Here is a 23,818-nt window from a genome sequence, read left to right as displayed (position 1 = left end):
AGGAGCATGCTGCTAACACTTTCTCCTAATGAGGATAACAATCCTATGACAGAGCAATCTTGGCCAATTTTTACCTGCAGAATGCAGGGGAAAGGTTAATTTTGCAAAGCTAGATGGTCTCTCAACATCCCTCACAGTTTTATTGTCTATGATATCTTTAGACAGAGACCTCATCTAAATCACCAGAAAAAAGTCTAGGGGAGGAAGGAAGTCTGTTTCACCAACTAAGGACAATTTTGTGTCGTATTTTATCATATACTAATGAAGATTGCCAAGAGCCTGGTAATTAATCGTCTTGCTTGCTTTACTTGATCAGATAGATGGAGAAGCTCAGGGAATATTGAATCGCTTTTTACCTACCCACCACACTTTCCAAGGTGCATGTGCTACGTTAAATCTAATCCTTCAGGCAAAACTGAAATTCCACCTGAAGAAAAGCAGCCCGACAGAGAGGCCTGAAAAATGAAGTTGGTGGTAGTCTACTGCCCTGCAATGGGGAAGCAACTAAAACCCCATGGAGAGAAAAAGACAAAACAGCTATAGGGGAAAACGAGCTGAATGAGATATTTCTGGAAAACAGAAAGAAACTGTGGCACTTCTGATCTGGTATAGTGAAGCAGCTGTGACATGAATAATGTCCCCAAGTGAAAAAAACAGTCACTGAGGCTCCATATGTTTCCAAACTCACACAATGGATGCTTTACAATGCACTTTTTGTCTGGAACTTGAGTGGGAAAGGGAGGTTCCTCACTCCCTCATCCACCTCCTATACTAATGCAATAATCTTGCCTAGTCACAGAAAAAGGGAGAAAAAAAAGAAAAGGAGAGAAAGTGATTAATAATCTGTGGGCAGCTGCTTACTTTCCAATTGGTTGTCCAGGAGGGGTGTGCTCCACTTCAAATCCTGCTTGTCTCAGTACATCAATCACAGTGTTGTTACCCAGGAAGTGACCTAAAATACAGGTAGAAAATAGCACTGTCAATCAAACTGCTCCTCTCACTCCAGTTTCTCCTGTTGGAACAACAGGTTTGGGAGGCAAGGTAATTGGAAGCTAGACCAGCTTCAAAAGCAAGAAAGGCATGTTATGCAATTTGTTATAATTCAGACTCAGCTATTTACCATGTAGCCCACTGCAGCCTTTGGCAATAGCCAGAGGAAGAGACAGTGTACAGCCTGATATGGTCTTCTTCCAAATTATTTACCCCTCCCTCCCCTCATGTGGCCAAGGGACTGGGTGGATAAAAGAAAGCCTAGATGAATTGCTGGTCTTGTCTTCCACTGTGTCCATTTTTAGTATGTGCATGGACTAAATAAACTTCTAACAAGGATATCAGAATGACCCTGCAGTGGCAAAAAGATATTACTAGGGCTTTGACTCATGAATTGGAAAAACTTACAACCTCAGATGTCCACCCTGTCCATCATCGTTCATGGATATCTGCTTATGAAGAAGCTCTGAAGCGGCTGTACTGCACGCTCAGCGCTTATCTGCCTAAAATGGCAGTGATTCAGGAATTGCTTCATCAACTGCTCAGCCACCTGCATGGCAGGGATGGGAGGAGCTGGGATGGTAACCTTATCTCTCCCCAAACATGAAGATTTAGTCCTGGAAATCAGGGCTCTTCACTATAAGTGTAAAGGTCGCATTCCTATTCACAGAAGTAACAAAGAGCCCAGTAAGTACTGCAGTGCGTACAGGCCTTGAAAGAGTTTACTTAAGGGAGTCCTATATACTTGAGGTCTGAACCAAATCCCACTGGAGTCAATGGGAGCCCTCAAAGGGCTTTGGGTACAGACTCAATAAGGCAATGTAATCCCTCCAAAGCTTTCAACTTATTGTCAGAGTCCCACATTGTTTTCAGGATGGGTTAAACATATAGAGTAAGGAGTCAAAAAGACCACTAACAGGTTTATTAAAATCAGTGTAGCCCAGTAACTTGTCTCCAACTCTAGCTTGTGGTGAATGTTAAAGGTATATAAATATATACATGAGTGACACTGAGAAAGGACAGAACAATCCTCCTCCATTATGTCCATTAGCTTCCAGCTCTGCATGGCTGGGTGACCCCCATTTACACACAGGTCATTGCATCTCACTGCCAGCTCTGAATAGACCAATTCACCACAAATGTGCTTAAGCCACTGCCTCCATGTACTTTTTGCCCCATGACATCTTGCAGCAGGGAGTTCCACCACGTGCCGTGTGTAAAATTGCACTCCTCGGGTTTGCTGCTGCTTGGAGAGTGTGTGCTTGCCTTAAGCACAGTGTAAGTGTTTGCAGGAGATGTTTGGAACTGCTCAGCTCCATAGCAGAGCCAAATACTTTGCACAGAAAAAACAAGGCAGGCAGGACATGGCTGAGCCTCTCTCCATGCATGCCACTGTGTAAGGAGCTGGCATAACCATCAGCAGAGTCACCCCTAGGACACTTCACCCATACTGCACACAGTCGCTATGCATTTGAGAGTAATTCAGTCCCCGGTATTCACTAAGTCTGCATCTCTCTGCTCACACTGCCAACAAGGGCGCTAATTCGCATCAGTTGTGGGAATGATGTAGTCTTTTAGTGCAACTTTCAAGCACTGGTAAGAGCTTTTAGCCAAAAGACTTTTCTTTAAATGATTAAACGTACATTTGCAGAGCCCTAGTGTGTTCCAGGATTCCTCCACTTCCTTTTAAGAAAACTCCAAATTTCATTTTCCCCTGACTAACTTATTTATAACAAAAGCCAAAGGAGCAGAGATCAGTCCCAAAAATGTGTTACACACCCTCAGAGATTCAAGAAATGAGACATTTGTGAGTGATTAACTAGATTTGATCATATCCTGGTTTTTTATGCAGTGGCCAAGGCAAACAAAAGTCCCCATTCTGTCACTGGCAAAGTGGCACTTAGGAACCAAAATCAAAGGTGTCAAAGTTAGAGATGTTTCTGAGTCCATGGTACAATGTTCTACTTTCCCTGAACTGGAGTCTTAAATGCCAAGAGATTTCTTAGTGTAAACAATCATCTGAATCCAGCAAATCTTTGACATCATGACAGTACAAAAGAACCCAATTTTAACTGCTTTAAACCCAGGAAAAAAAGTAACTGCAACAGTTCTGATTCCCAATCCACAAAATGGTAGGACTGTCAATGCCAGCTCCTCAGCAAAGCCCGTGAGTCCCTTCAAGTGATGAATGAAGACCAAAACGTGATACCTCCTGGACTTCCCGGTCCTGCCCTCTGTGTGGAGACCATGATGAAAGCTGCTAGCTTTCTGGACTGGTGATCTGCTGTGCACGACAGTAGAAAAACGTAAGTGTGGTGAGATGCGTGTTTCCACAGGGTAAGACACCCTAAGCCCTTCAGTCCTCTGCCATACCTCTTTTTTTCTTGGGAGCTGTCCTCCAGCTGTCCAAGAGTTTGTGTCAGATTTGGACTGCAATTACAGGGAACAGAGGAGGTTTCTATAAAATATAAAACCTACCCATGCGGGGAATGAATGTCCCCAGGACCTCTTCTAAGACCAGGGACTGAATTTCCATATCACAAATCTCCTTACCCTCTGCTCCAAACTCGAAGCTTATTCCTTTAATTTTGCCCTTCCTAAAGAATACCAGCTTCCACTAAAAAAACCCCACCACACTCCAAATCCCTGAATAAATGAAAAATCTTCACTACAAACCTCAGTGTGAACACAGTTATTTCATTTTAGGTCCACAATTCAACACATACTAAAATATTTTCAAAGCCCGAGTTCAACCAAGAGAAAAGAAATCAAACCAAAAGAAATCAAAACTAACAACTAACTTCAAGCTGATCTCCCAAGTAATTCTCCATTCCACACACATCAACAGAGCCTGAAGCTTTAACAACTGCTCGGAAACAGCATGAGCAGGTCTTTGCAAGGCTTTACTGTTAGATTCTGCTTAAGATTTTCCTGTTTGCATTATCTCACGTACATCTGGGAAAATCACCACCCATCTCACCATCAGCTTGCCCTGTTAATCCATCTTTCCCAACTGACTGCAAGATTTCTATGTGGACCAGCTCTGACTTCAATCTGTTTTACCTTCTCTGCTCAGTCAGAATTCACATATTGCGATTGGTTTTGTACCCGTTTATCTTACGTCACAGTAAAACTCTTCTAGACAACTCATTATTTCATTATGCACACTACAAGCAACTTGAAGTCATGCTCTACCTCAGTGATGGAAAAACTGAAAACAGGCATGCTCAGACCAGCAGCCTTCCCACCCAACCCAGACATCTTCCCAACAGTGATCCATGGCATCCCCATGGCAAGGAGCTCCTCAGGATCACAGATATGTGGAAGAGGAAGGTTTGAGTTAAAAGGTGGCACTTAAGAGGCCCAGTGCAGGTGGGTACAGTGAAACATGAAAACACTCTGGTGTCATTGTTGTACTTCCAGGGTTAAGGAATTCCTGGAAGAAATGTCTTGTCCTGCCTCCTGCTGCTAAATCCATCATCGTTATCCTTCCCAGTTTTAAAATCCAGGAAAACTTTCTATATGAGAAATTTCTTACATAAAATGACTCTCCTTGGTGACATACAACTTGAGATGAGCATTCACTTGTTAGATATTGACAATATAATACTTTTGACAGCTTATGGCATGAAACGAAAACCAGTTTAACCTGTGTATTAGAGACAATTAAGGTCAGCATCAGTAAAAAACATCAAATCCCTGCCTCTAGCTGCCCATATGTGCAAACAGAATATGTAATAATTGCCAGATCTTTTTGTAATATCAGCGGATTTAATTTTTATTTATAGATATTAAAAAATGAACTTTATATATATTGGGGGGTATGCTTCTGTTAAGAACTTTTAAAAATTTCTCTGCCTGGCCTGGAAATTTTGATTAAAAAAAATCAAGGAAGTATAATTATTGAAAAGTTAGTGCATCTAGAGACATATAAGACAGATTAGAGAGACAGGGGAATGCTCTTGCTTCTTCATCACTATTCCCTCTTCAGTCTAAACCTGAATAAACTATTCCTGCAATATTAACCAAATTTACCTTGACAGCTGATGAAAACTAGATCCAAGAGGTCAGAACACCAACTGTGTCAGAAAATCCATGAGAGTATGGGAAGAGGAGAGAAAACAGACATAAAAGATTCTCTAGATAAGGACTTGAAGTGAAAGTCTGTACTTGGGCATGGAGATGTGCAGTACAGCCTCTCTTAATGGTTTAAGATTTAAAAAAAGGTGTGGATGCAGTTGTTTCAGCCTCTAAGGATAAGGGATTTGTTTGAGGACAAGACCCAGTGCTAAACAGAGTTGTTTCGTAGTTTGAACACAAATGCAGTGGAGTGGCTAGTATGGCTCACTGCATGTGGGGGGTGTTTCTTCATTAAATTTGATGAGGCCAAGATTATTCTCCTTTCACTCATGTCTTGTTTTTTTGAGACAGAGGATCCGGAGACACTGGAGGAACATGTTATACAGCATGGTTGCTAACATTAATCAAACACCTTTCATCCCTGTTTTGCTTTTTTATTTTTATTTAAAAACTGTGCTTTGGACTACACAAAGCATATGCATGTAATGCATTTACTTATCTCCCCAAGGTTTCATTTTTTACTGGAAGAAAGAAAGAATAAACCGCTTTGCTTTTTTACTAAAAGATGAAAAATACATGGTTTCCTTAAAGCATGCACGTTCACACGCACACACACTGCTGAAAAAAAAATCCATTTTCTTCCTTTCATAGTGGAATATCCTGAGGCAGAGAGAAATACACTTCTCAGCCAATTCCAACAGTAACAGCCACGTATTTTGTAACTGACCACAGAAACTAAAGCTCTTCTTTACCATTTCAGACATTCTGGTGACCCCCATCAATAGCATACCTAAGCATAAGGTTGCATCCCTCAGAAGTTAAATGAACTTGGGTGTTCCTACACAGAAAAATATAACCTTGATTTGATGACAGAAGCAGAAAAAATGTTTTTAAGCAAATGTTATGTACTTTATCTAGGTCTAGAGATCTACTACAAATTACTTTGTCTCTTCGTTTCACAATTCTTTGTTCCATGGCTTAGAAGGATAAAGGGGTACAAAGGAGCAGGAGATAATTCCCTCACAAAGGACCTCCATTGCCAGAGCCTTTGAAGTTGTGCTAAAAAAGCCTTGCTAGCCCATTAGCTGACACACAGCAGAAACCTGAACTGTTTCCATGCACACTACAAGCAGAGCTATTTTCTGCACAATTAGTCATAAAAAGGGCCAATGTAAACTGTGTCGGGAGGTCTCAATTCTTTACATTCTCCACACAGTGAATCAGACGTTATGTATAATGTTTTGTTGCCATTTAGACCTCGGGCTGCTTTGCAATCAGGAGGCAGCAGTCTCTATTCCTCCTTCTCTCTCACTGCTGATTTTCAAGCCTCTTGGCACTACCACAGTGTTTATGGTAGTTAGGCTTCACAAGAATTAGGGTAGGCAAAAATGCAAATGCCGAAAGCTGCATGTTCACAGCTGGGGCAAATACTTACTGCTTCCTTTGCTTGCTGCCTCCAAAAGTATGCCTCCATTTCTCTTATTCTAAGAATGGTCAAACTGAGTACTTTGGAAGCTGAATGATAAATGTGTCAAGGAAAGGCTGTAGTAAGGAGCTACAGCAAACAGTTCAGGCAATGAATTTTATCTGAATTTGCTAATTTCTCCATTATAGCATTCCACTCTAATCCAATGGTCTCTGGGTGACAGCATGAATTTACTGGGGGGAACCACATGACCTCCCACATTACTGTTTCCTGCCATGGCCTATGTCCCAGACCCATGACGGGGAATCAGTTTTGTGGATAAACTCTCCAAATTTTAAATTCCCTTCCACTCTTCCTCCAGCATCATAGCTGCTTCTATCCCCGCATCCAGCTATTCTTTGCTAATGAATATCATCCTCTAAAAATTGGAGGCTCTTTCATCCTTTCCCACGAGGACTCAGATTTAGACTGCTGTCAGTTCCAGAGGATTGCTCCTCCTTCCTCTTAAGTCACTTACTTTCCTGAAATCTCACTCTAGTGGTAGGGATTGCCTTGAATCAGTATCTTGAGTGCACTTTGACAAGGAGTAAACGTTGGATTTGTGCACAGATCTTTCTTTTGCAGGTTGGATCTAGATGTATCTAAGAGTTTCCACCAGTCTGAGTACCCTTCTAATGTGAAGTGTCTTATCAGAGTATAAAGAATGACACCAGGTGACACCATTAGGTGGGTGATATGCAGCATCTAGTGATAAGTATGATGTTAGGACTACCTGAAAATTTTGATCTTAGACTTTACTGGTAACATGAAAAAAATTAATGCTTGTGGGGATCCAGCAGGAGAATTTTATGGGAATGGCTGGAAGGACCCCAGTGTCCCCTCCTCCTCCCCCAGTTAGAATGAAAAACATGAGCTATACTCCATGCCAGAGGATGAGACATGCAGTTCACATATCATCAGCATCCCAAATGCATCCCTACCCACACCTCAGACAAAACAGATATTAAAAAAACTTCCTAGATGCTGGTATTCAGGTTCAAATCAAGAGCTGCGTGCGGGCTTTCCAAAGAGAAAGTTACACAGCACAGAACTGAGAGTGCCCTGGGGCAACTCTGGGATGTAACATCACCCAAATACTATGGACAATAGATGCTCTGAGAAAGAAGCTCATGGCTGAGTGAACTGGCACCCCACAGAAACTCAGCAGCCTCAGAGACCACCCCTACTAGGTCTGTTGATGCTACCTCAAATATCTTTGCCATAGAAGAGAGTGCTCAGACAAAGCCAGGAACTCTGCACCCCAACTTTCAGAAAAGTCTGTCATCCCAGGTTGCTGGCTTTTGCTCTGCTGCAAGACATGGTTTTGCACTTGGAAATTTCAGCATTATGCAAAAATCTGGAGAGGAGAACATGCAGAGAATGATCTTTCTTCCTCCCCTGTTTGGCAGGAGCATCTGAGCCCAAAGCATGCCTTAAAAAATACTTTGTACAAGCCACATGCAATGGTCTTGTAAAGCAGGCTTACATCATAGCCTCCTTACATCATGCCACCCCTTCTCCAAGGCAGATGGAGAAATCATTTTCCCTCTCTTGTTTGATGTTGTTATTCTCCGCAGTTGTGAGGAACTGACTCATAGCCACTTTCGGACAGTCACGGGAAGCAAAGCAATAAAACATAAAAGGCCAAAGTGTGCAGCACTTCGAACATCCAGTGATCCTCCCATGGCTCTCCTTCATTCTTTCCTTGCATGTAATCACCTCTCTCCCCTCTCACCCGTGAGCACTTACAGAATATGCTCTGCAGAAAGGCCACACCGTAGCCAGGGGGAGAATGAAGCAACGAGGGGCCAAAAGTTGAGGGGGTTATTCCAGATTGACGCCAGGGTAATGGAGCACAGATTTGTGTTTCCCTGGGGTGTCTTTGAGATCTGCAGTACAATACTATATGCAGAGCATCTCAGTCTGAAGTACAGACAGACTTCCACAGACTTCTACTTTCTTGCTGCCCCTTGATATAATAAACTCCCCTCATATCCTTCCCCTTCTGCTCTTTGTCTCTGCTCAGCTCCTCCAAGCATCCCTCCTGTTGAGGGCATGGAACTATTCTGGAGGCACCCAAATGTCACACACTGGAAATCGCTCTCTGGAAGTGGCCTGGAGTGCAGTGCACAGAGCCTTCGACAGGCTCAGCATGAGATGGGCCTGAGTTTACCAGTTTGGGACTGGTGCTATGCTGGCATAACTCTCCGCTTTCAGACCCAATACAGAGCCATCACCTGGGCTCAGCCACTCAGTTCTATGCTATCTTTTAAGTCTTTGCACACCTTCACTAGAACACTCTTCCTAAGTATATGATGAGGAAAACAATAAAATGATTTTTTTTTTTCTTTTACAAAAAGCTCGATTTTCTTCAAGTCTAAACCAGCTGTTTCACTTAAGAAAAACAACGCTAGCAAGAACTTAAGTGAGGTCACCTCCCAAGCATCTCCTATGGCCTCTGTGTCAGAGCACAGCAACAACTGAGCTGTGTCAGACCAACACAACAACAGGGTTCATAACTGCTTCAGACATTTTAAAAGGAAATGACTAGTCCAAGCTGGTCAGTCTCACTGGAGAGGATGGGCAGCTTCACAAAGCAATTCACTCTAACATCTCAAATATCTGGTTTGGGAAGAACATAAGCCCTCTGTGCAATTCTCGCTCCATTGACCACGTAAGTTTAAATAGTTCCTTTAGCTTCAGCATCTATCAGACATGGCATGACAGATGACCCACCAAGCTACCCTTTCACTGCTCAGAAGCTCCTAAACACTGCACAGAGCCCATCCCTTCTCCCCATCCTTCCCTCTTCTGCCCTGTCCCCCACCTTTCTTGTTGTGCCACAGTTTGCAAGGGAGAGGGACCTGTGTTGATCTGTGCTGGACAAGGTGCTCTGGTTGTTTATGGGGCCTTTTGGGCTATTTCATGTTCTAACTTTACTTACATAGCATTAGAGGAGTCTTCCACAGAGAGAAGGTCCAACAGAAGGTTATCCTTTCAGTATATATTCTTAAAGAAGTAATTCACTGGATATCAGGAATCCAAGTTTAAAGGGCAGAGGAAGGTGGATGAGTATCTCACAGTATCCTATTAGCTCAAACCAGTATGTTTGATGATGAACTCATGACGAACTGAATCCCTTCATGACTATAATAAGGAAAAGGTCTCTTGGGGAGTAAACAACAAAGCCTACAGATTTGAAGTATTTTGTTTCCTAAAATGTATTTGTTGTGTTTACTGGTATAAGCTTGAACAATTTATCAGGACAAAAAATTTGTAGGAATAAAATGAGATGGGTAGGGCTGAAGTAAAGGTTCACCTGTTTGGCCCCAGATTTGACTGAGTGAAGACAGGGCTTGCTCAGTCTAAGATATTGCATGGAGGATGATTATTGGCATTTTCCCAAACAGCAGAATGTCACAACTGCATGGGATTTTATGCCCCTCCCCCCCCCCCCCCCCCCCTTTTTTTTTTAAGGTGCATGCTCCTCACTGAATCATGTTGTTGGGAACCCACCTTTCTCACAAAGTTGTGATGTGTGACTGGAGGCATGTGCCAGCCACGGAGCTGTGTGACAGGGAAGATGTCTGTGTCCCTCATGTGATCCTCTCTAACGGACAGTACCAATATACAAAATCTTGGGAACTTCACCCATCCCCATCACTGCAGTAGGAGACAAGGAGATGAGTCTGACAAAAATCTTGAGAAAACCCAGCATCTCTAAGAGTCTTCTCAGGGTGCTGAGACATCTCTGAGACTGGCCCAACCACCTAGGACCATCAGATCACCTAAGTGCAGAGAGTCTAGTATGAAACGCACTGTCTTTATGTACAATATTGTTTGCCGATTGTCAACACCTCAAGCAGTGAGGAAACTGGTGAAGAAATGCAGTCTCTTTTTTTTTTTTTTTTTTCCCCCCAAGGTGCCTCATTAGTGTGCTTGCAGCCTTGCTGAAGTAGACAACACACTTCCATCTGAACCAAAGTTATCAGCTCTTTTCACATAAGCCACTGCTGGGCCCCCCGGACAGCCACCACACTAAAGTCCCGACAGCTGGCGCTAGGCAGGTAGCCTCTGAGTGAAGTGTTTCATATCCCATTGCAAATCCCCCGAGCCATCCCAAACTAGTCTGGAATGCATGTGGACCTGCTTGCCAAAGCCAGGCAAAGGTTGGGGTAGGAGGGAAAAAAGCTTGTTTCCATACCTCCCTGCTCCATACTTGTACTTTGCAAAGAAGGTAACTGCAAACGGGTTACTAAAACACCTACAGTGACTTGATGGAGTCTGAGCTCAGGGCAGCTTCAAGCCTTGGAAAGCTCCTTGGTCAGCAAACAGCTTTTTGCATGCCAGAGTATCTCATTGAACTCGTGAGGACATTTCTGAGGCATGGCCCAGCAGGGACCTGATCTTGTACGACCTCAGCTTTTCTTAGGACACAGTCAGTACTATGAAATGCAGCATCTGTGCTTGCCTTAGGCAAAGACTTCTGGCAGGTAATAAGGATGTAAATAGTAGCTTGCTGTAAATAAACAGTGGTGAGGACCCTGGTATATTATCGCAGGCTCTGGGAATCAGGAGCTTAGTGACTTCCAGAGGTGAACTACTGAGTTTTGCCTAATCCCTTTTTGGCCTCATGGATGCATTTGGCTTCCACAATATCCTGTGGCCACAATGTAATTACGCATGGTGTGAAATAGCACTTCCCTGTGTTTATTTTGAACCTGCCTACTGATCATTTCATTAGGCTCTCCTCAGTTCTGCCAGTTTGCACAAGTACAGCTCTAAACTGAATAAAAAAAAATAATTTAATCTTGCTCTCATGTGAGATTAAACCATGCCAGGAAAGTTAGTTGGGGGCGATGTCTGTCAAATCTGTGAAATTACTTCAAAAGACTACAAGAGAGGCTGTCATTTTCTGTTTGAAAATTAGTTTGAAAACCACAAATCAAAGCTCCCAGTTGACAGGACATGGATTCTTGCTTGTTTCTTCTGGTTTTGACCTCGCAGTCAACTATTTTATAGACTACACTGGTTTCTTCATCTTTTCCAGGAGCCCTTTTCTGGTGGTTTATTTGGATTGTGGATGTCTCACAAGTGAAAAACGTGGTGATTCCATAGCACAAAATACAGTGATTGCTCAGCAGATTGCTGGCCCCCTGAAGTTTATGGACACAGGACAAACTCTGTGCTGGAGCAGAAAGTACCGTCGCTTTCTAGCCCGCTTCTTGAGCAGTGTCCTGCTAGCATAGGAAAATAGAAGCCATTTTACCAGACTTTTTAGAAAAATAAAATTCGAGAAAACCAAAACCTAGCTTCCCTAAGTCAGTATCTTTCTAAATATAAAAGCCTCACAGTGTTAAGACTGTCGATGGTTCACGCTTTTCCCAGAAAAATCCAGCTGACCGCTGGATGTCACTGTTGTTGCAGAAAAACACACCAGGAAGTTCACAAATCAGGCTGTGAATAAGGTGAGGTGAAATGGCCTTTTCTTTCAGTTAACCAGCACAGTGCCGGTGACACTTGGAGGCTGCCTTGCCAGCGCAAACAACTGGAGGCAAGGCATGCTCAATGGCACTGAGGTCTCCATCACCATCTGAGGGCAAATCCTCTGTGGAGTTCATGGGCCCGGAATCACCCGTGCCCAGAGGTGTGTCCCCTCTTCTTTTTAGCTCCCCTCTGGTTTTGCTGACATGTGTCGCTGCTGAGCCCCTGGGTCTGCACAACACATCTAACCTGGTCTCTAGTTTGGACTCAACCCTTTCTCTTCTGCCATATAGTGGAGTACACCGCAGTGAGCACATTTCGAAGCTTGTCCTTGATCATGGATTAAAAGCAATCACACATAGTTTTGCTCTGTGGTTTTAGCTGGCACTGCTGGAAGGGTAGTTTAGTGTATCTGCATGACTTTCAAGGTTTGAGCTAATATCTCTATATAATATAAAGCTGGTTTTGGTAATTTGCCTCCTATGAATTACACCAGGCATCTCCCCACCACACAGAGGAAACCTGCCCAAAAGACTTTCCTGAGCCTTTTAATTCAGCTAAGGATGCCTTTGCACCATCATGGTGAGCCTTGCCAGTGCAGGCAATGGACTTTAAGGAGTGCTTTGAGGCTGTAGGCTGAGGCCCTTCCCTCTTTCAAAGAAGGAGAAACAACCCCCAGGAGTCCACAAAACCTTTTCAGATTGGGGTCACCAGGTGCAGATGGTGCTGCTGTGGCATTTCAGAAGGAGTGAACTGGGACTTGCTTCCCACCTTACACTCCAAGCTCAAGGCTTGCTGCTTGATTCATGCCTGCTCTAACACCAGGAAGCAAACCCACAAAACAAGGCAGATCAAACCAACAAACTATTGCCCCTGAGGAGAGAAGGAAGGCAGGAACACACTGCAGGCATTTGTTAAGCTCCTTAATATAGTGTTGCAAGACCCTCAGATACATGTGGTGTGGGAAGAAATCTAGAGTACCTACATCTGGAGATCTCTCTCTTTTGAAGTGCAAAGCATGCACAGGGCTGTGGAATAACAGAAAACTAGCCTAGAAAGTACCCATTTCAGTCCATCTAAATGTCATAAATCAGGATGAACTCTGCCCAGGCATGATGGATCAGATCAGCTTTGACATCAAGGATGTTGGTATAGATTAGGAAAAGGATCTCCATAGGACACTTTGTTTGCAATATTTTTAAAGCCTTAGGAGATTCCTTGGCTGTGTCTTTTCTTTATTATTTTTTCTTTCTTTAAAAGTAAAACAGAAGAAAGAAGCGCTTTGGGAAGAAGGGACAATCCTTTGGCTAAAGGTCCTGTGGTGGAAGAAGTGGGGGTTTTTAGCCATCAATGACAAAGACTCTCCTAGGAGGGTCAGTAAATCTTATCTGTCAAAGAGACCATCTGTGTAGTGGGAAAAGAACAGAAAACAGTCCTGTGGTATGTGGAGATTCTCAGCTGTAAAGGTGCAGTACGAATACAAACAGTGGCCATTCCCAAGCTCATATGCCACCTCTCCTGGACACCACCTGTCACAACCCAACAGTGATCAGCTCCATCCTGCAAATACTTCCATTCATAAGATACTTTGTGCATGTAAACAGTCATATCAAGCCTCCACATCCCTGTGCACAAAGGATACCTTGCTCACAAATGTTAAATTTAATTGACCAAAAGTAACGGAAAGCTGTATTTCTGAAGTACTAATTTATATGTGTTATGTCTCCAGAGAAGTTCTTTTTATTACAAATGTATTCTTAATTAGACTATCAAATGTGTATCTACATTCCACTCATTATTATTTATCTTTGTGAATTCCACCCACACAGATCTATTCTCAGCCACATGACCAAACATCCTGACTAATTTCAATTTAGTTTTTTTTCCTGTATAAATGTATAAACACACAGATTTTTCTATATACATCCATGTTTCGAGCAAGCAGAAATATTTTATTTGAACCACCATTGCATTACTCTGGTTTTACACTGGTATAAACACTAGTGGTTTTCACTGTTATCTCCTGCCACCCAGCTGTGAACATTGGGGAAAAGGAGCAACAATGCAGATAAGCACAATTTATCTGAATCTCTCTCTTCTAATATTGGCCCAGGGAGCAGACTTCTAGTGAAACCAAAAAGAGGGAGATTCAGTGATCCTATTAGTTTTCTATGACACAGCTGTCCACTCTGACACATGGTCACATCCAAAAGTTGAGTAAGTTATTATGGAAGTTTAGAAACCTCAAAATATACACAACAGATTTTTGACAAACATTGTGGTTACGTGGGTTCAAGCACGCTTAAGGAAAATGTTAAAATCCAAGCAAACAATCTACGCCTTCGCCCCCTTTCTGTTAACACACGAGTGTGTGCACACATCACCAAGCTTGCATTGCAATTTGTAGCTGTTATTCATAGCCTTCATTAAAGAATAACAGCCCCTGTTTGAGTATCACAAGTCAAAATTGTTCACACATGTGGACCAAATAGACACACCAAGGCTGCACCCTTATGGTTTCTGAGTGACAAGCTTAATAAGATTACGCTTGATCTTTCTCTTAATAAAGCTGGATGACATTCAAGCAAAGCCTGGGTTTTGTTGTAATGGTACATTAAGGGAACCCAGAGTCTGGCACAGCTGGAGGCCTGAACCATCGAACAAAACTTGGCACTGCCATCATTCCCTTACGATCTCAGACCTCACATAATGAATATTTATATCTATATATACACACATGCACATATATTAAATACCTATCATTAGCTGGTCAAGGTCAATGCTCTGGGTAACAGAGCTGGATGTAATACCAAGAATGATGATGGTTCTTTTTTTCGTGTTATGAATCACACAAATTAAGCAACCCACAGTTTATAGAGTCTGCAACATGATGGACTGCTTTTAAACCACACATACCAAAAGGAAAGAGAACAACTCCAAGAAATAACAAAAGCAAGAGAGAAGTGTCATCACCTTACTGTTTAAACCTGAACACAGCAGAACACGGAGACTCCTGCTTAACTTTAATAACACCAGCAGCCTTAGCCGACTCCAGGGGAAGCAGTCATTTGCTTGAGATAAGTCAGGGTTCACATGTTTTGAAGCATTATGGGTTAGAAGCTAAATAGTGTTAGCTGAGTCACACTGATTTAAACCATCATTGCAACTGGCCCAAAGATTACAAAAGACAGAACACAAAAGAAATCACTTAGGGAAACAGGGAAGATATAATACTGAATTTTTATTTGAGGGGGGGGGGGGAAAAAAAAAACCCTCCCCAATGAAGACTTTACTTTTAGAAAAGCAAAGCTTCCTTAAGGACAAACTAAGCAGTCCCATCTTCTCTTTCCCTCCTCTCTGTCAGCTGTCATACTAAGGGTACAGCTATGCCTCTGCATGAGCTCAGGCTGCATGTCTGTGTGTATGTACCAGTCCTACAGAAAAGTCAATGGGTCTCAGGCATCAACGGGGAGTTCATGATGGAGCTGGGAACTGGATGAACATGGTTTAGACTGAAATTTATCTGCTAAAAAATTCATTTTTGAGATAAACGAAACAGTTTCTAAATTACATTTGCTGAGGAATACTGATGAGGAATTTAAGAGTACTGAAATGCTGTCTTTTGCTGTTTCCAAAACAAAACCAAAAAAATAATCACAGTTTTATTTCAAAGAATTCAGAAATAATTTACTGAAATGTAATATACATACATTTCATTTCAAAAAGAACACAAACACAGACATTAAATTATACAATTAAACAGTTCACACAGCCTGAATTTTCTTCCAGGCTTTTGTTTTGGTGAGAAAATGAAAACATTTTTGTTCAGCATTGACCCAATATAACTTTTCCTTCAATCATCTGGTTCAGCCGACAAAACAAGACATAAATCATTTCCACCACTCTAGATTGAGCCCAGGTCTCTTAACGTGGATGAATTCCTGATCCTCAGCCTCTCTCTCTTCCTCGAGACCTACGGGCAGTACCTTAAAGCCTGAGCACGGTGGTGGGACCTGCCCTGGCTGTTAAGGACATACGTGTAGACAAGTGGTTCTTGCTAAGGCCAATTTAATGTCTGACCATGAAGAAGTGGGCCAGGATGGGTGCTTGCCAGAGCCAAAAAAAAAAAAGTTTCTTTATCGAGTCCCATCTTTCCCCCTTAAAGTCAATAATGAGACTCCCACTGAATTCAAGGTGGTTGATCAGAGCTTTGTGCTACAGAAAAAGTATATGAGGAAACTGCTTCATTCTGTCTTCAACTCAAAGCACTCAAATTCACTTCTGGGGCTATGTAACTGTCCAGCCTAGCTCTTTAGTCTTACTTACAACACTTAAAAGTTTCCCCTTGTGTCCAGTCTGATCAGAAGCTCACTGAAGTCAATAGAAAAATGCTGAGAAGCCATCTCCTGTGCAATCTGTGGTCCTTTCGTCTGGTTTGAAGATGACAGAGCTCCAGAGCACATGTATTTAGAGGTGAGCAGAACGTGAACGGGGGACAAGATCCTAAACAGAGGCCCATGTTAATAAGTACTAAGAGAATACGCATTCTTGCAGGAATTCAGCCAATAATTATCCGCTTCAGTAATTATCTGCTCCCTTCACTGGATGAAGCTGAGATCATCCTTGACTGAAATAAGAAATTCACTGCCGGCCCTATTGGCATTTTTTGTGTCCAAATCCTGCAGTACTTTTCATCCCACCAAACTTCACCTATAAAGCTTTCACACTATATTTTGGCTGACTATTCTGGGCTATTATATAAGCCCTTTGGCACTGGCCTGTCCCAGATTTCTCCCAACCTCCACAGTTTTTCTCACAGCCAAGTTTCTGCAGGAAACAAAACACTTTTCATTGAGGCCAATTAGCTCAAGAACGTCAAAAGAAAAAAAAATATCAAAAGGCTTTGGGTCAGTGACAAGAGCAATAGAGAGGCCAAGAAAATGAAAGGGAGTTGTTCTGAAAATGTTTTTTACTATGTCAGAGCCAATTCCCAATGGAGTGAAACAAGAAAAACATTCCTAGAGAGATTCGAGATCTGTCGTGAATTCCCAAGGCACATTAAGAAGTCTCGCTTTCCCCTCTCTCATTCCTTTTCAAGGTACATCATGGGGCTCCAGAAAGAGAATGGTAAGTCAAGAGATCTGTACAGTGGTCTCAGGCATTCAAAGTCACAATGGACCAAGGGTTGGGGAATCCTACAGAAACGCTCCAAAGTTTCTCTTATTTTTGGAAAAAAAATTGGAATCAAAACTCTGTTTGAAAGTATTTTCTTTGTGGTTGAGATATTGGGACTGCTTCTCTCAAGAAACACTCACTTGGTTTCCTTGCAAAGTAACTGGTCTGTACCCCTGTTGCCCCATCTTTAAAGGAAGCATGATCCACTTTCCTTCCAGAAGGACATTATTTGTCCCATTACATGCCTGTATATTGATAAAATTACTGACAACTGAACTTTGGAATGAACTTCAGGATACTGTGACCACTGCCTTTCCCACCATTGCCACAATGCTCATCACTGACTTGACATCAAGGACAAGTCGTCCCACCAGAGCAGCAGACACCTCTTTTTTCCATGCTTTTACATGTCAGACCCACAGACTTGTCGGTATTAGAACCAAAGCTCACCTTTCAAATTGTTTGAAGTATTAATTCAAAGGATTACGAAATATCAGTCTTAGAGGGCCCAAGGCTGCTATCAGAGGGAAAAAACATCACTGTTTTCCAGCTGAGCTTTACTTAATGATAGACTTTGCACTTTCTGATCTCTTTGGAAAATAAATGCCACATGGCATCATAATATACTGAGCAAGGGATAGTCAGGCTTCCAGCAAATAATTCATAATGACATCTTTTGGGTAAGTTTTTATGATGCTCTTTGAAGGACAATGCCATGAGTTGATCTTGAATATTTCACCATGAGAACAAAATATTCCTCCTGACATCTAGCTCTGTGTTCACGGGTTCATTTTTTCTGATGATTAATTCTGAGTTCATGCAGAGTGTGTTCAAGATTACACGGATTCATATTCAGTTGACCATATCTGAGAGGATTATTTTAGTGTGCCCCAGTTTATGGCCCATGAAACATGATCCCTCTTGTCTCTCTGTTTCTCTCACTCTGCCAGCAGTATTATTCTAACAACCATTACTGGGAACTCATATTATCAGCATAACAGCAGAAAACAGCTATTTTGCTCTATGAAAAGCAGCTTTCACTCACAGTGCCTTACACTTGTCCTGTTCTCAGTGCCAACGGCCAAACAGAACCCACCAAAATGCTTTGAGGGAAATGCCCTTTAGACTAAATCAGCATTTCAGGTTTGCCACAGACTTGATCATTTTTGGGTGCACCTAGCACATATTACTGCTGTTACCAGTGATACTGACCTGAACAAGACAAAGCATAGTGGAAACACCCTGATGCCAGCTGAAGCCATTGCTTATGTGTCTCTGAAGAACTGTGACCCACACTACCTACACTGGAAGATGTTTCCATCTCTACCCAAGACAGCTGTACTGGCAGCTCAGCACTGATCCTGGCATACAGCAGGCAGATGTGCTGTCTGATAGTTCTGGCAACATCTGACCATATTTCCTATCATGGTATCATTACCTTGAGCCAACTGCCAGCTGGCCTGAATGGTGCTTGACGCACAAAACGCAGAGGAGCTTTCAACTGACAACACCCTGTAAATTATACATAGCAATATAATTTCCTGTGCAGCCCCCAAAGATCTCAAAGCAGTTTAAGGCCAGAAACTAGGGTACAATGCTGTGACCCTTACTTAACAAGTGTGAGCTAATTAGAAAGCTGTCCCATTGAAATAAGCAGAGTTGCTCTCAGAAGTCTGTTTAATGTGCAGCCACGCAATTTAAATAAAAAATTATTTATACTGTGGTTGTTTCTCAAAGCCATAGCCCAATCATATCTCCTGGTGCTGTACAAAAGTAACTGGAACATGGAGCGTTCCTATTCCAGGAAACCCCCATCGCTGGTCAGTAACACAGTTAACTTTGGAACCAATAAATAACCATTTCTCCAGATTTGCAGGCAACAAAGCGTAAGTATGTTGGAGGTTAAGTGGCCTAAATTCACACCACACCATAGCTGAACCGGAGCTGCTACTGCATACCACCTCACCTGAACCAACAGGCAATGCAACTTGCTCACGAGAAAGAGAAGGCTTTGAACTATAACCTTAGAAGTAAAATCCCCATAGAAATGAACCATATTAAGCTATTGTTTTCAGTATCACTACTGCTGTGACTGGAGTTGCTGGGATTTTCTTTTGGTATTATCATGCATCCCTTCCATCCCGTGTCACTGTGACTGCACACAGAAAGCAGAGGTTATATACACCGTTTTATTTCAACAGAGAGTGCCTTTCACAACTCCTCGGCAATTTTATTTTTCTTTGACTGATGCTGTCAACACGTTATCTGAAGTCTACCTCTGAGTGCAAGAGCTCGGTGAGAGTGTTTGCATTGCACTTGTGCGTTACGCTACACCCATGCTTGGGCACCCTCTGCCCCATCACTCACCGATCCCGCTTTCTGATCACTTGACTGCCATTTGGACGAAGCCCAACTCCAGCCCCTCTCTGAGTGCAGAACACAGTCTAAGAAGGAAAGATATTTCAGCTCAGTTTTCAGCTGAGATTCAGCAAGTTTTGCATTTATTGCTTCTCTTGAAAATAGAGCTTTTCTGTAAATACTATGCTTACGGGAAACACCAGATCCCACAATTTTTTCACTCATTATGGGGAACTGCAATATGGTCTCTGCAGCATGCTTCTTTTGTAAATGAAGACAGGAATGAGACTATCTTTCAGTAACTAATAAACATATTTTCTTTATCAAAAGATCCTGAGCACAGTACTGCTATGCAGTAGCAAACCAAGCTTCCTTTCCATTACTGTCTCTAAACGTTATTATTATTATAGTTGATATATTCAGGGAACTCTTCAGCTGATCACAGAAAAGACAGCCTTCCTTAACCTTGACTAGCTGACAGTCTATGATGGTGAGCAGCAAGGAATATTCTGTGCATCTGGAACTGCAGGGAAAATGCATTCCATCCAATTTTCCAGGAAAGAATTTGGCCAGGACATCAGAGCAAAGGAGTCTCTTTGCAAAGTGTGCTACTGAACCATTAGTCACTGTCCCAGGCTCCTGAATCACCACAAAAGAAAGGACCTCACCGTCCCCTGACGGCGTGCGGGGGAATGGCCAGTGCTGATGCACGAGGTAGAGAATTTCTCCTGAGTGCCAACAGCTCCCTCAGCACCTGGTTTTCTTGCCATGGCCTTCTTCCATCTGTGGCCTGTGCCAACAGACAGCAGTTAAAGAACAGCACTAATGAACAGCATTAAAGACCACTTGTCAGCCTGTGCCACTGGGGTGGCAGAAGTAAGATGCGAGGACAGGATTGCCACAGCAGGGATCAGTTTCCTTTCCAATGTCAAGCTTCTTTTCCATGACGCTGCTTTGCTGTATTCAGCATCCAGTACCTTGATCCTGAAAACTCATAAGATTAACAATTCCACATTCACACAAATGCAGATGTACTATATACAGAGATACACAACTATGTATATATTTTCCTGTAGAGGAAATACGATATTTATGCTTTATAAGATGAACAAGGAGAATAGAAACCCAAGAATTCTGGGCTATCGCCCAAACCACACAGCTTTGAAATCAGCAGTGCATTGAAAAAAAACCCCAAAAAACCCAACAAAAACCCCACACAACAAAAAAACCCCTACGCTTCCTTCCAAGAAAAGTGTCTAAGTTTTCCAATCTGTTTACGACTGATGTCTGCCCACAAGAGACTAAAATCTGAGCTGGATGAGACTGGACTGGCATACAACATCAAAACCTCTCCTTCCTGAACTGGGGAACAATACCGTAAGTGTCTGTACACAGAGGCAGACCTGGTATTGCAGAACTTTTTCCCCAAACTGTTATATCTGCTTTTAATTTCCAATGAATCAGCGAACACATCTGTGGGCTACTACTCTTCCAGACCAATCCTCTCTATTTTTTTATTCTCAGAACTCATCTCTCTTCCCCAACACCTGCTCCTGCTCCCTCTGAAATATAGTTCAGAAGTACTCAAGTACTGAGAAGAATTCAAATTTCTTTCTCTGAAAGAGGCTCTCAGGCTCTCTTTAGCTCTGGCTTTAACTAAATTGTATTATATGTGATGTAGAAACAGGTGAATTAAAAAATGGAGTAACAAAGGCAACTCTAACTCTCTAACAGAGAAAGTTAGGATGCACAGTGATCTCCAAAGGCTGGAGTTAACTGAGGAACATGATAAATACAGTTCTGCACAGAAACAATACCCAGATTACATAAGTGCAACCACGATATATCTCTAACTGACCCAACCTTTGCTAAGCAGTATCTAACCCTAAGAGTCTCTACCTGTATTAGTGTCATTTCTCTGGAAAGCTCAGTTACTGACTACTGCAATGGAAGTATTCCTCAGCATCAGCTAGATTTTTTTGTACCTTCAGCTCTGAGCCTAAGAACTGCGTATGTGAATCCTCCCTAAGTCACAGATCCATCAAGGCATTAGAAATGGTCCTAAACAAACACCATCACTTCTCACTTTCAGAATGCAGGCATAAACCCAGAGGCCAGATTTGGAGAAACCCTGGTTTGTACCCAAGGAGCTCTGAGGGAACATCATCTGCTCCTCAGGTCCCGGTACTGTTTCTAAAGCCATTGTGGAGTTGGTTTTCCTCTGTGGCAATGCATATCTGACACCGCAGGTGTGCTGGAGCATCTGAGCAGAGACCAAACTCCTGCTAATGGCTTGTTCTTTCACCTGTGCTTGATTGATGATGCTACTTCGAAAACTTCTTTGAGTCAGGAAATGAGGCTGGGTCTGCATGAAGAAATGAACTGCTGTTTTACCTACCAGTCATTGCTGGGGTGATTACCCAAGACCTTGCAGCCTCCAGGTTAGAGCTAAGAGCTGCTGGTGGGGAGGTGTCCATGGGAGGATAGCATTACTGCTTAGATCCCTGACACTCTCTTTAATGCAGTCTCCAAACATTAGTGTGGCATTAATGTTTTTTGCAGCAGAGGAGGGAATTGTACCATCCTTACTTACAAAAGGGAATCCAAAGCATAGAGAAGCTAAACACTTGTCCCGGGACCAACAGGTAACCAGTAGCAGAGCAGGAACATGAATATAGATCTCCTGAGACCGATGCTCGTGTCTTGAGCTCTCAGAGCATGCTTTGCATGCTCAGCTAAAGCATGGCCTGATAACATTATGTATGACCATTTCCCTGCTTACACTGGGGCCTTTAATCTGTGAGACTTCACAGCTCTCACTGTCCTGTGTTTAACCTTGTGCTAAGCAGATAATTTATGACCATACCAATTCCAAAAAAGAAAAGGAAAAGCTGTACTACTATATTTGAAGTGAAGTCTGGCAAGACGTCCTCCTCTCTCTCTGCAAGCACTTTATGGCAAAGCCTGAAATGGTTTCCCAGGATGTAGTATATCTGGCATGAATCCCTGCCAGGCAAAATCTTGTCTCGTTTAATTAGCTCTCACAAATTTTCACCATCCTGCTTTCTCACTGAGGTCTGAACCACAGCTCCTGCTGTCCAGACAGCACAGGGAGTGAGACGCCATGTCCAAGGCCACTGCTGGTGGCCCGCTTGTGAAAGTGCCTGATGGAAACTCATCTCATTAAACTTTCGAAAGATGGATGCTCTGGCATTGGAGCAGCTCTGAGCTCTCAGCTGGAGTTTCTGCTGGCCTCCGACTCTCTCTTTGTAATATTTTAGGTTTTGCCTGCTGGAAAATGACTTGTAAGAATGCTCTTGAGCGCCAGTGTTTGGAACCAGAGCCGTTTCCAGCATTCTCAAATCCTGGGATGCTCAGAGATGATATGCTGACTCAGATCACTCGAGACAAGCAAGTTAGTGAAAAGTTCAATCCAGTGGTAATGAGATCTGGTGAAATTAGACCTCTGTATGATTTATTCAGCATTTTGTAATCAGCGTAGAGTGTTAATGTCATCCATTTGCTCCCAAACCTCTGCTTGGAAAAGAGCAAGGCTAGTCAAAGCAAATGCCTCCCAACCTTCCAGCATCAGCCTCTTTTCTTTGTGAAAGGAGTGGTTCCAGATCTCTGCAGAGGTGCCTGACAGTTCAACCCAATCCTCTGAATTAGCATCTTTACTCCTCTTGATTATTAATCAGTTCAGCCACATGATAGTTCCCAGCTCCCTGCTAGAAAGACTGAAATTTTTATAAAGCATAACAACAAAACTCACCCAACAAGTGTTGAGATAAAAGTTATTATAATGAAATACAGACATTTTGTGAAAAATTCACAAGTTTCACATGGTTTTGAAGATTCACAACAGTAAATGATAGCATTCGGCGGATCCAAATTATGGCAAATTATCAGGGTTTCCCAGGGCTTACACCCCTTCAGTTGCCTTCTGTACACCAGAGAGTTTTCATCAATAATTCCCGGAAAACACATTCTTGTCTCTTAAACTCTGTGGTCTCCATTACATAGCTTTTTCAGGGCCCAATCTGTCATGTTTAGAATCCAGAGAGAATACGCTATGGAACAAGAAAGCTTATGGCTGTGGTAATCGGGAACATCCTCTAGCACACAGCAAAATACCAGGGATCATAAGGGAGCACCAGGGCTTGCCACAAGTGTACAAGGAGCTAGACATGTTTGTGGATCAGGGAGCTTACACTTTGCCTTGTTTCCTGCAACTCAATAGGAACAAGAGCTCTTCAAAGGACATCT

At 42.6% G+C, this 23,818-nt stretch overlaps 1 protein-coding gene across 2 annotated transcripts in view; it reads right to left on the bottom strand.

Annotated features, from left to right (window-relative positions):
- Positions 1-23,818, bottom strand: part of TRABD2B (TraB domain containing 2B) — a 297,375-nt gene that overhangs the window by 49,009 nt on the left and 224,548 nt on the right. For both annotated transcript variants that reach the window (XM_074876097.1, XM_074876098.1), the window contains exon 5: positions 862-952. In XM_074876097.1, the coding sequence (XP_074732198.1) occupies positions 862-952 (91 nt within the window). The remainder of the gene's footprint in view (positions 1-861; positions 953-23,818) is intronic.

Source organism: Strix uralensis, chromosome 8, assembly GCF_047716275.1.
Source record: "Strix uralensis isolate ZFMK-TIS-50842 chromosome 8, bStrUra1, whole genome shotgun sequence".
NCBI classification, from domain to species: domain Eukaryota; kingdom Metazoa; phylum Chordata; class Aves; order Strigiformes; family Strigidae; genus Strix; species Strix uralensis.
The sequence above is the reverse complement of the archived record's forward strand: the minus strand, read 5'-3'. Positions and strand labels throughout refer to the sequence as shown.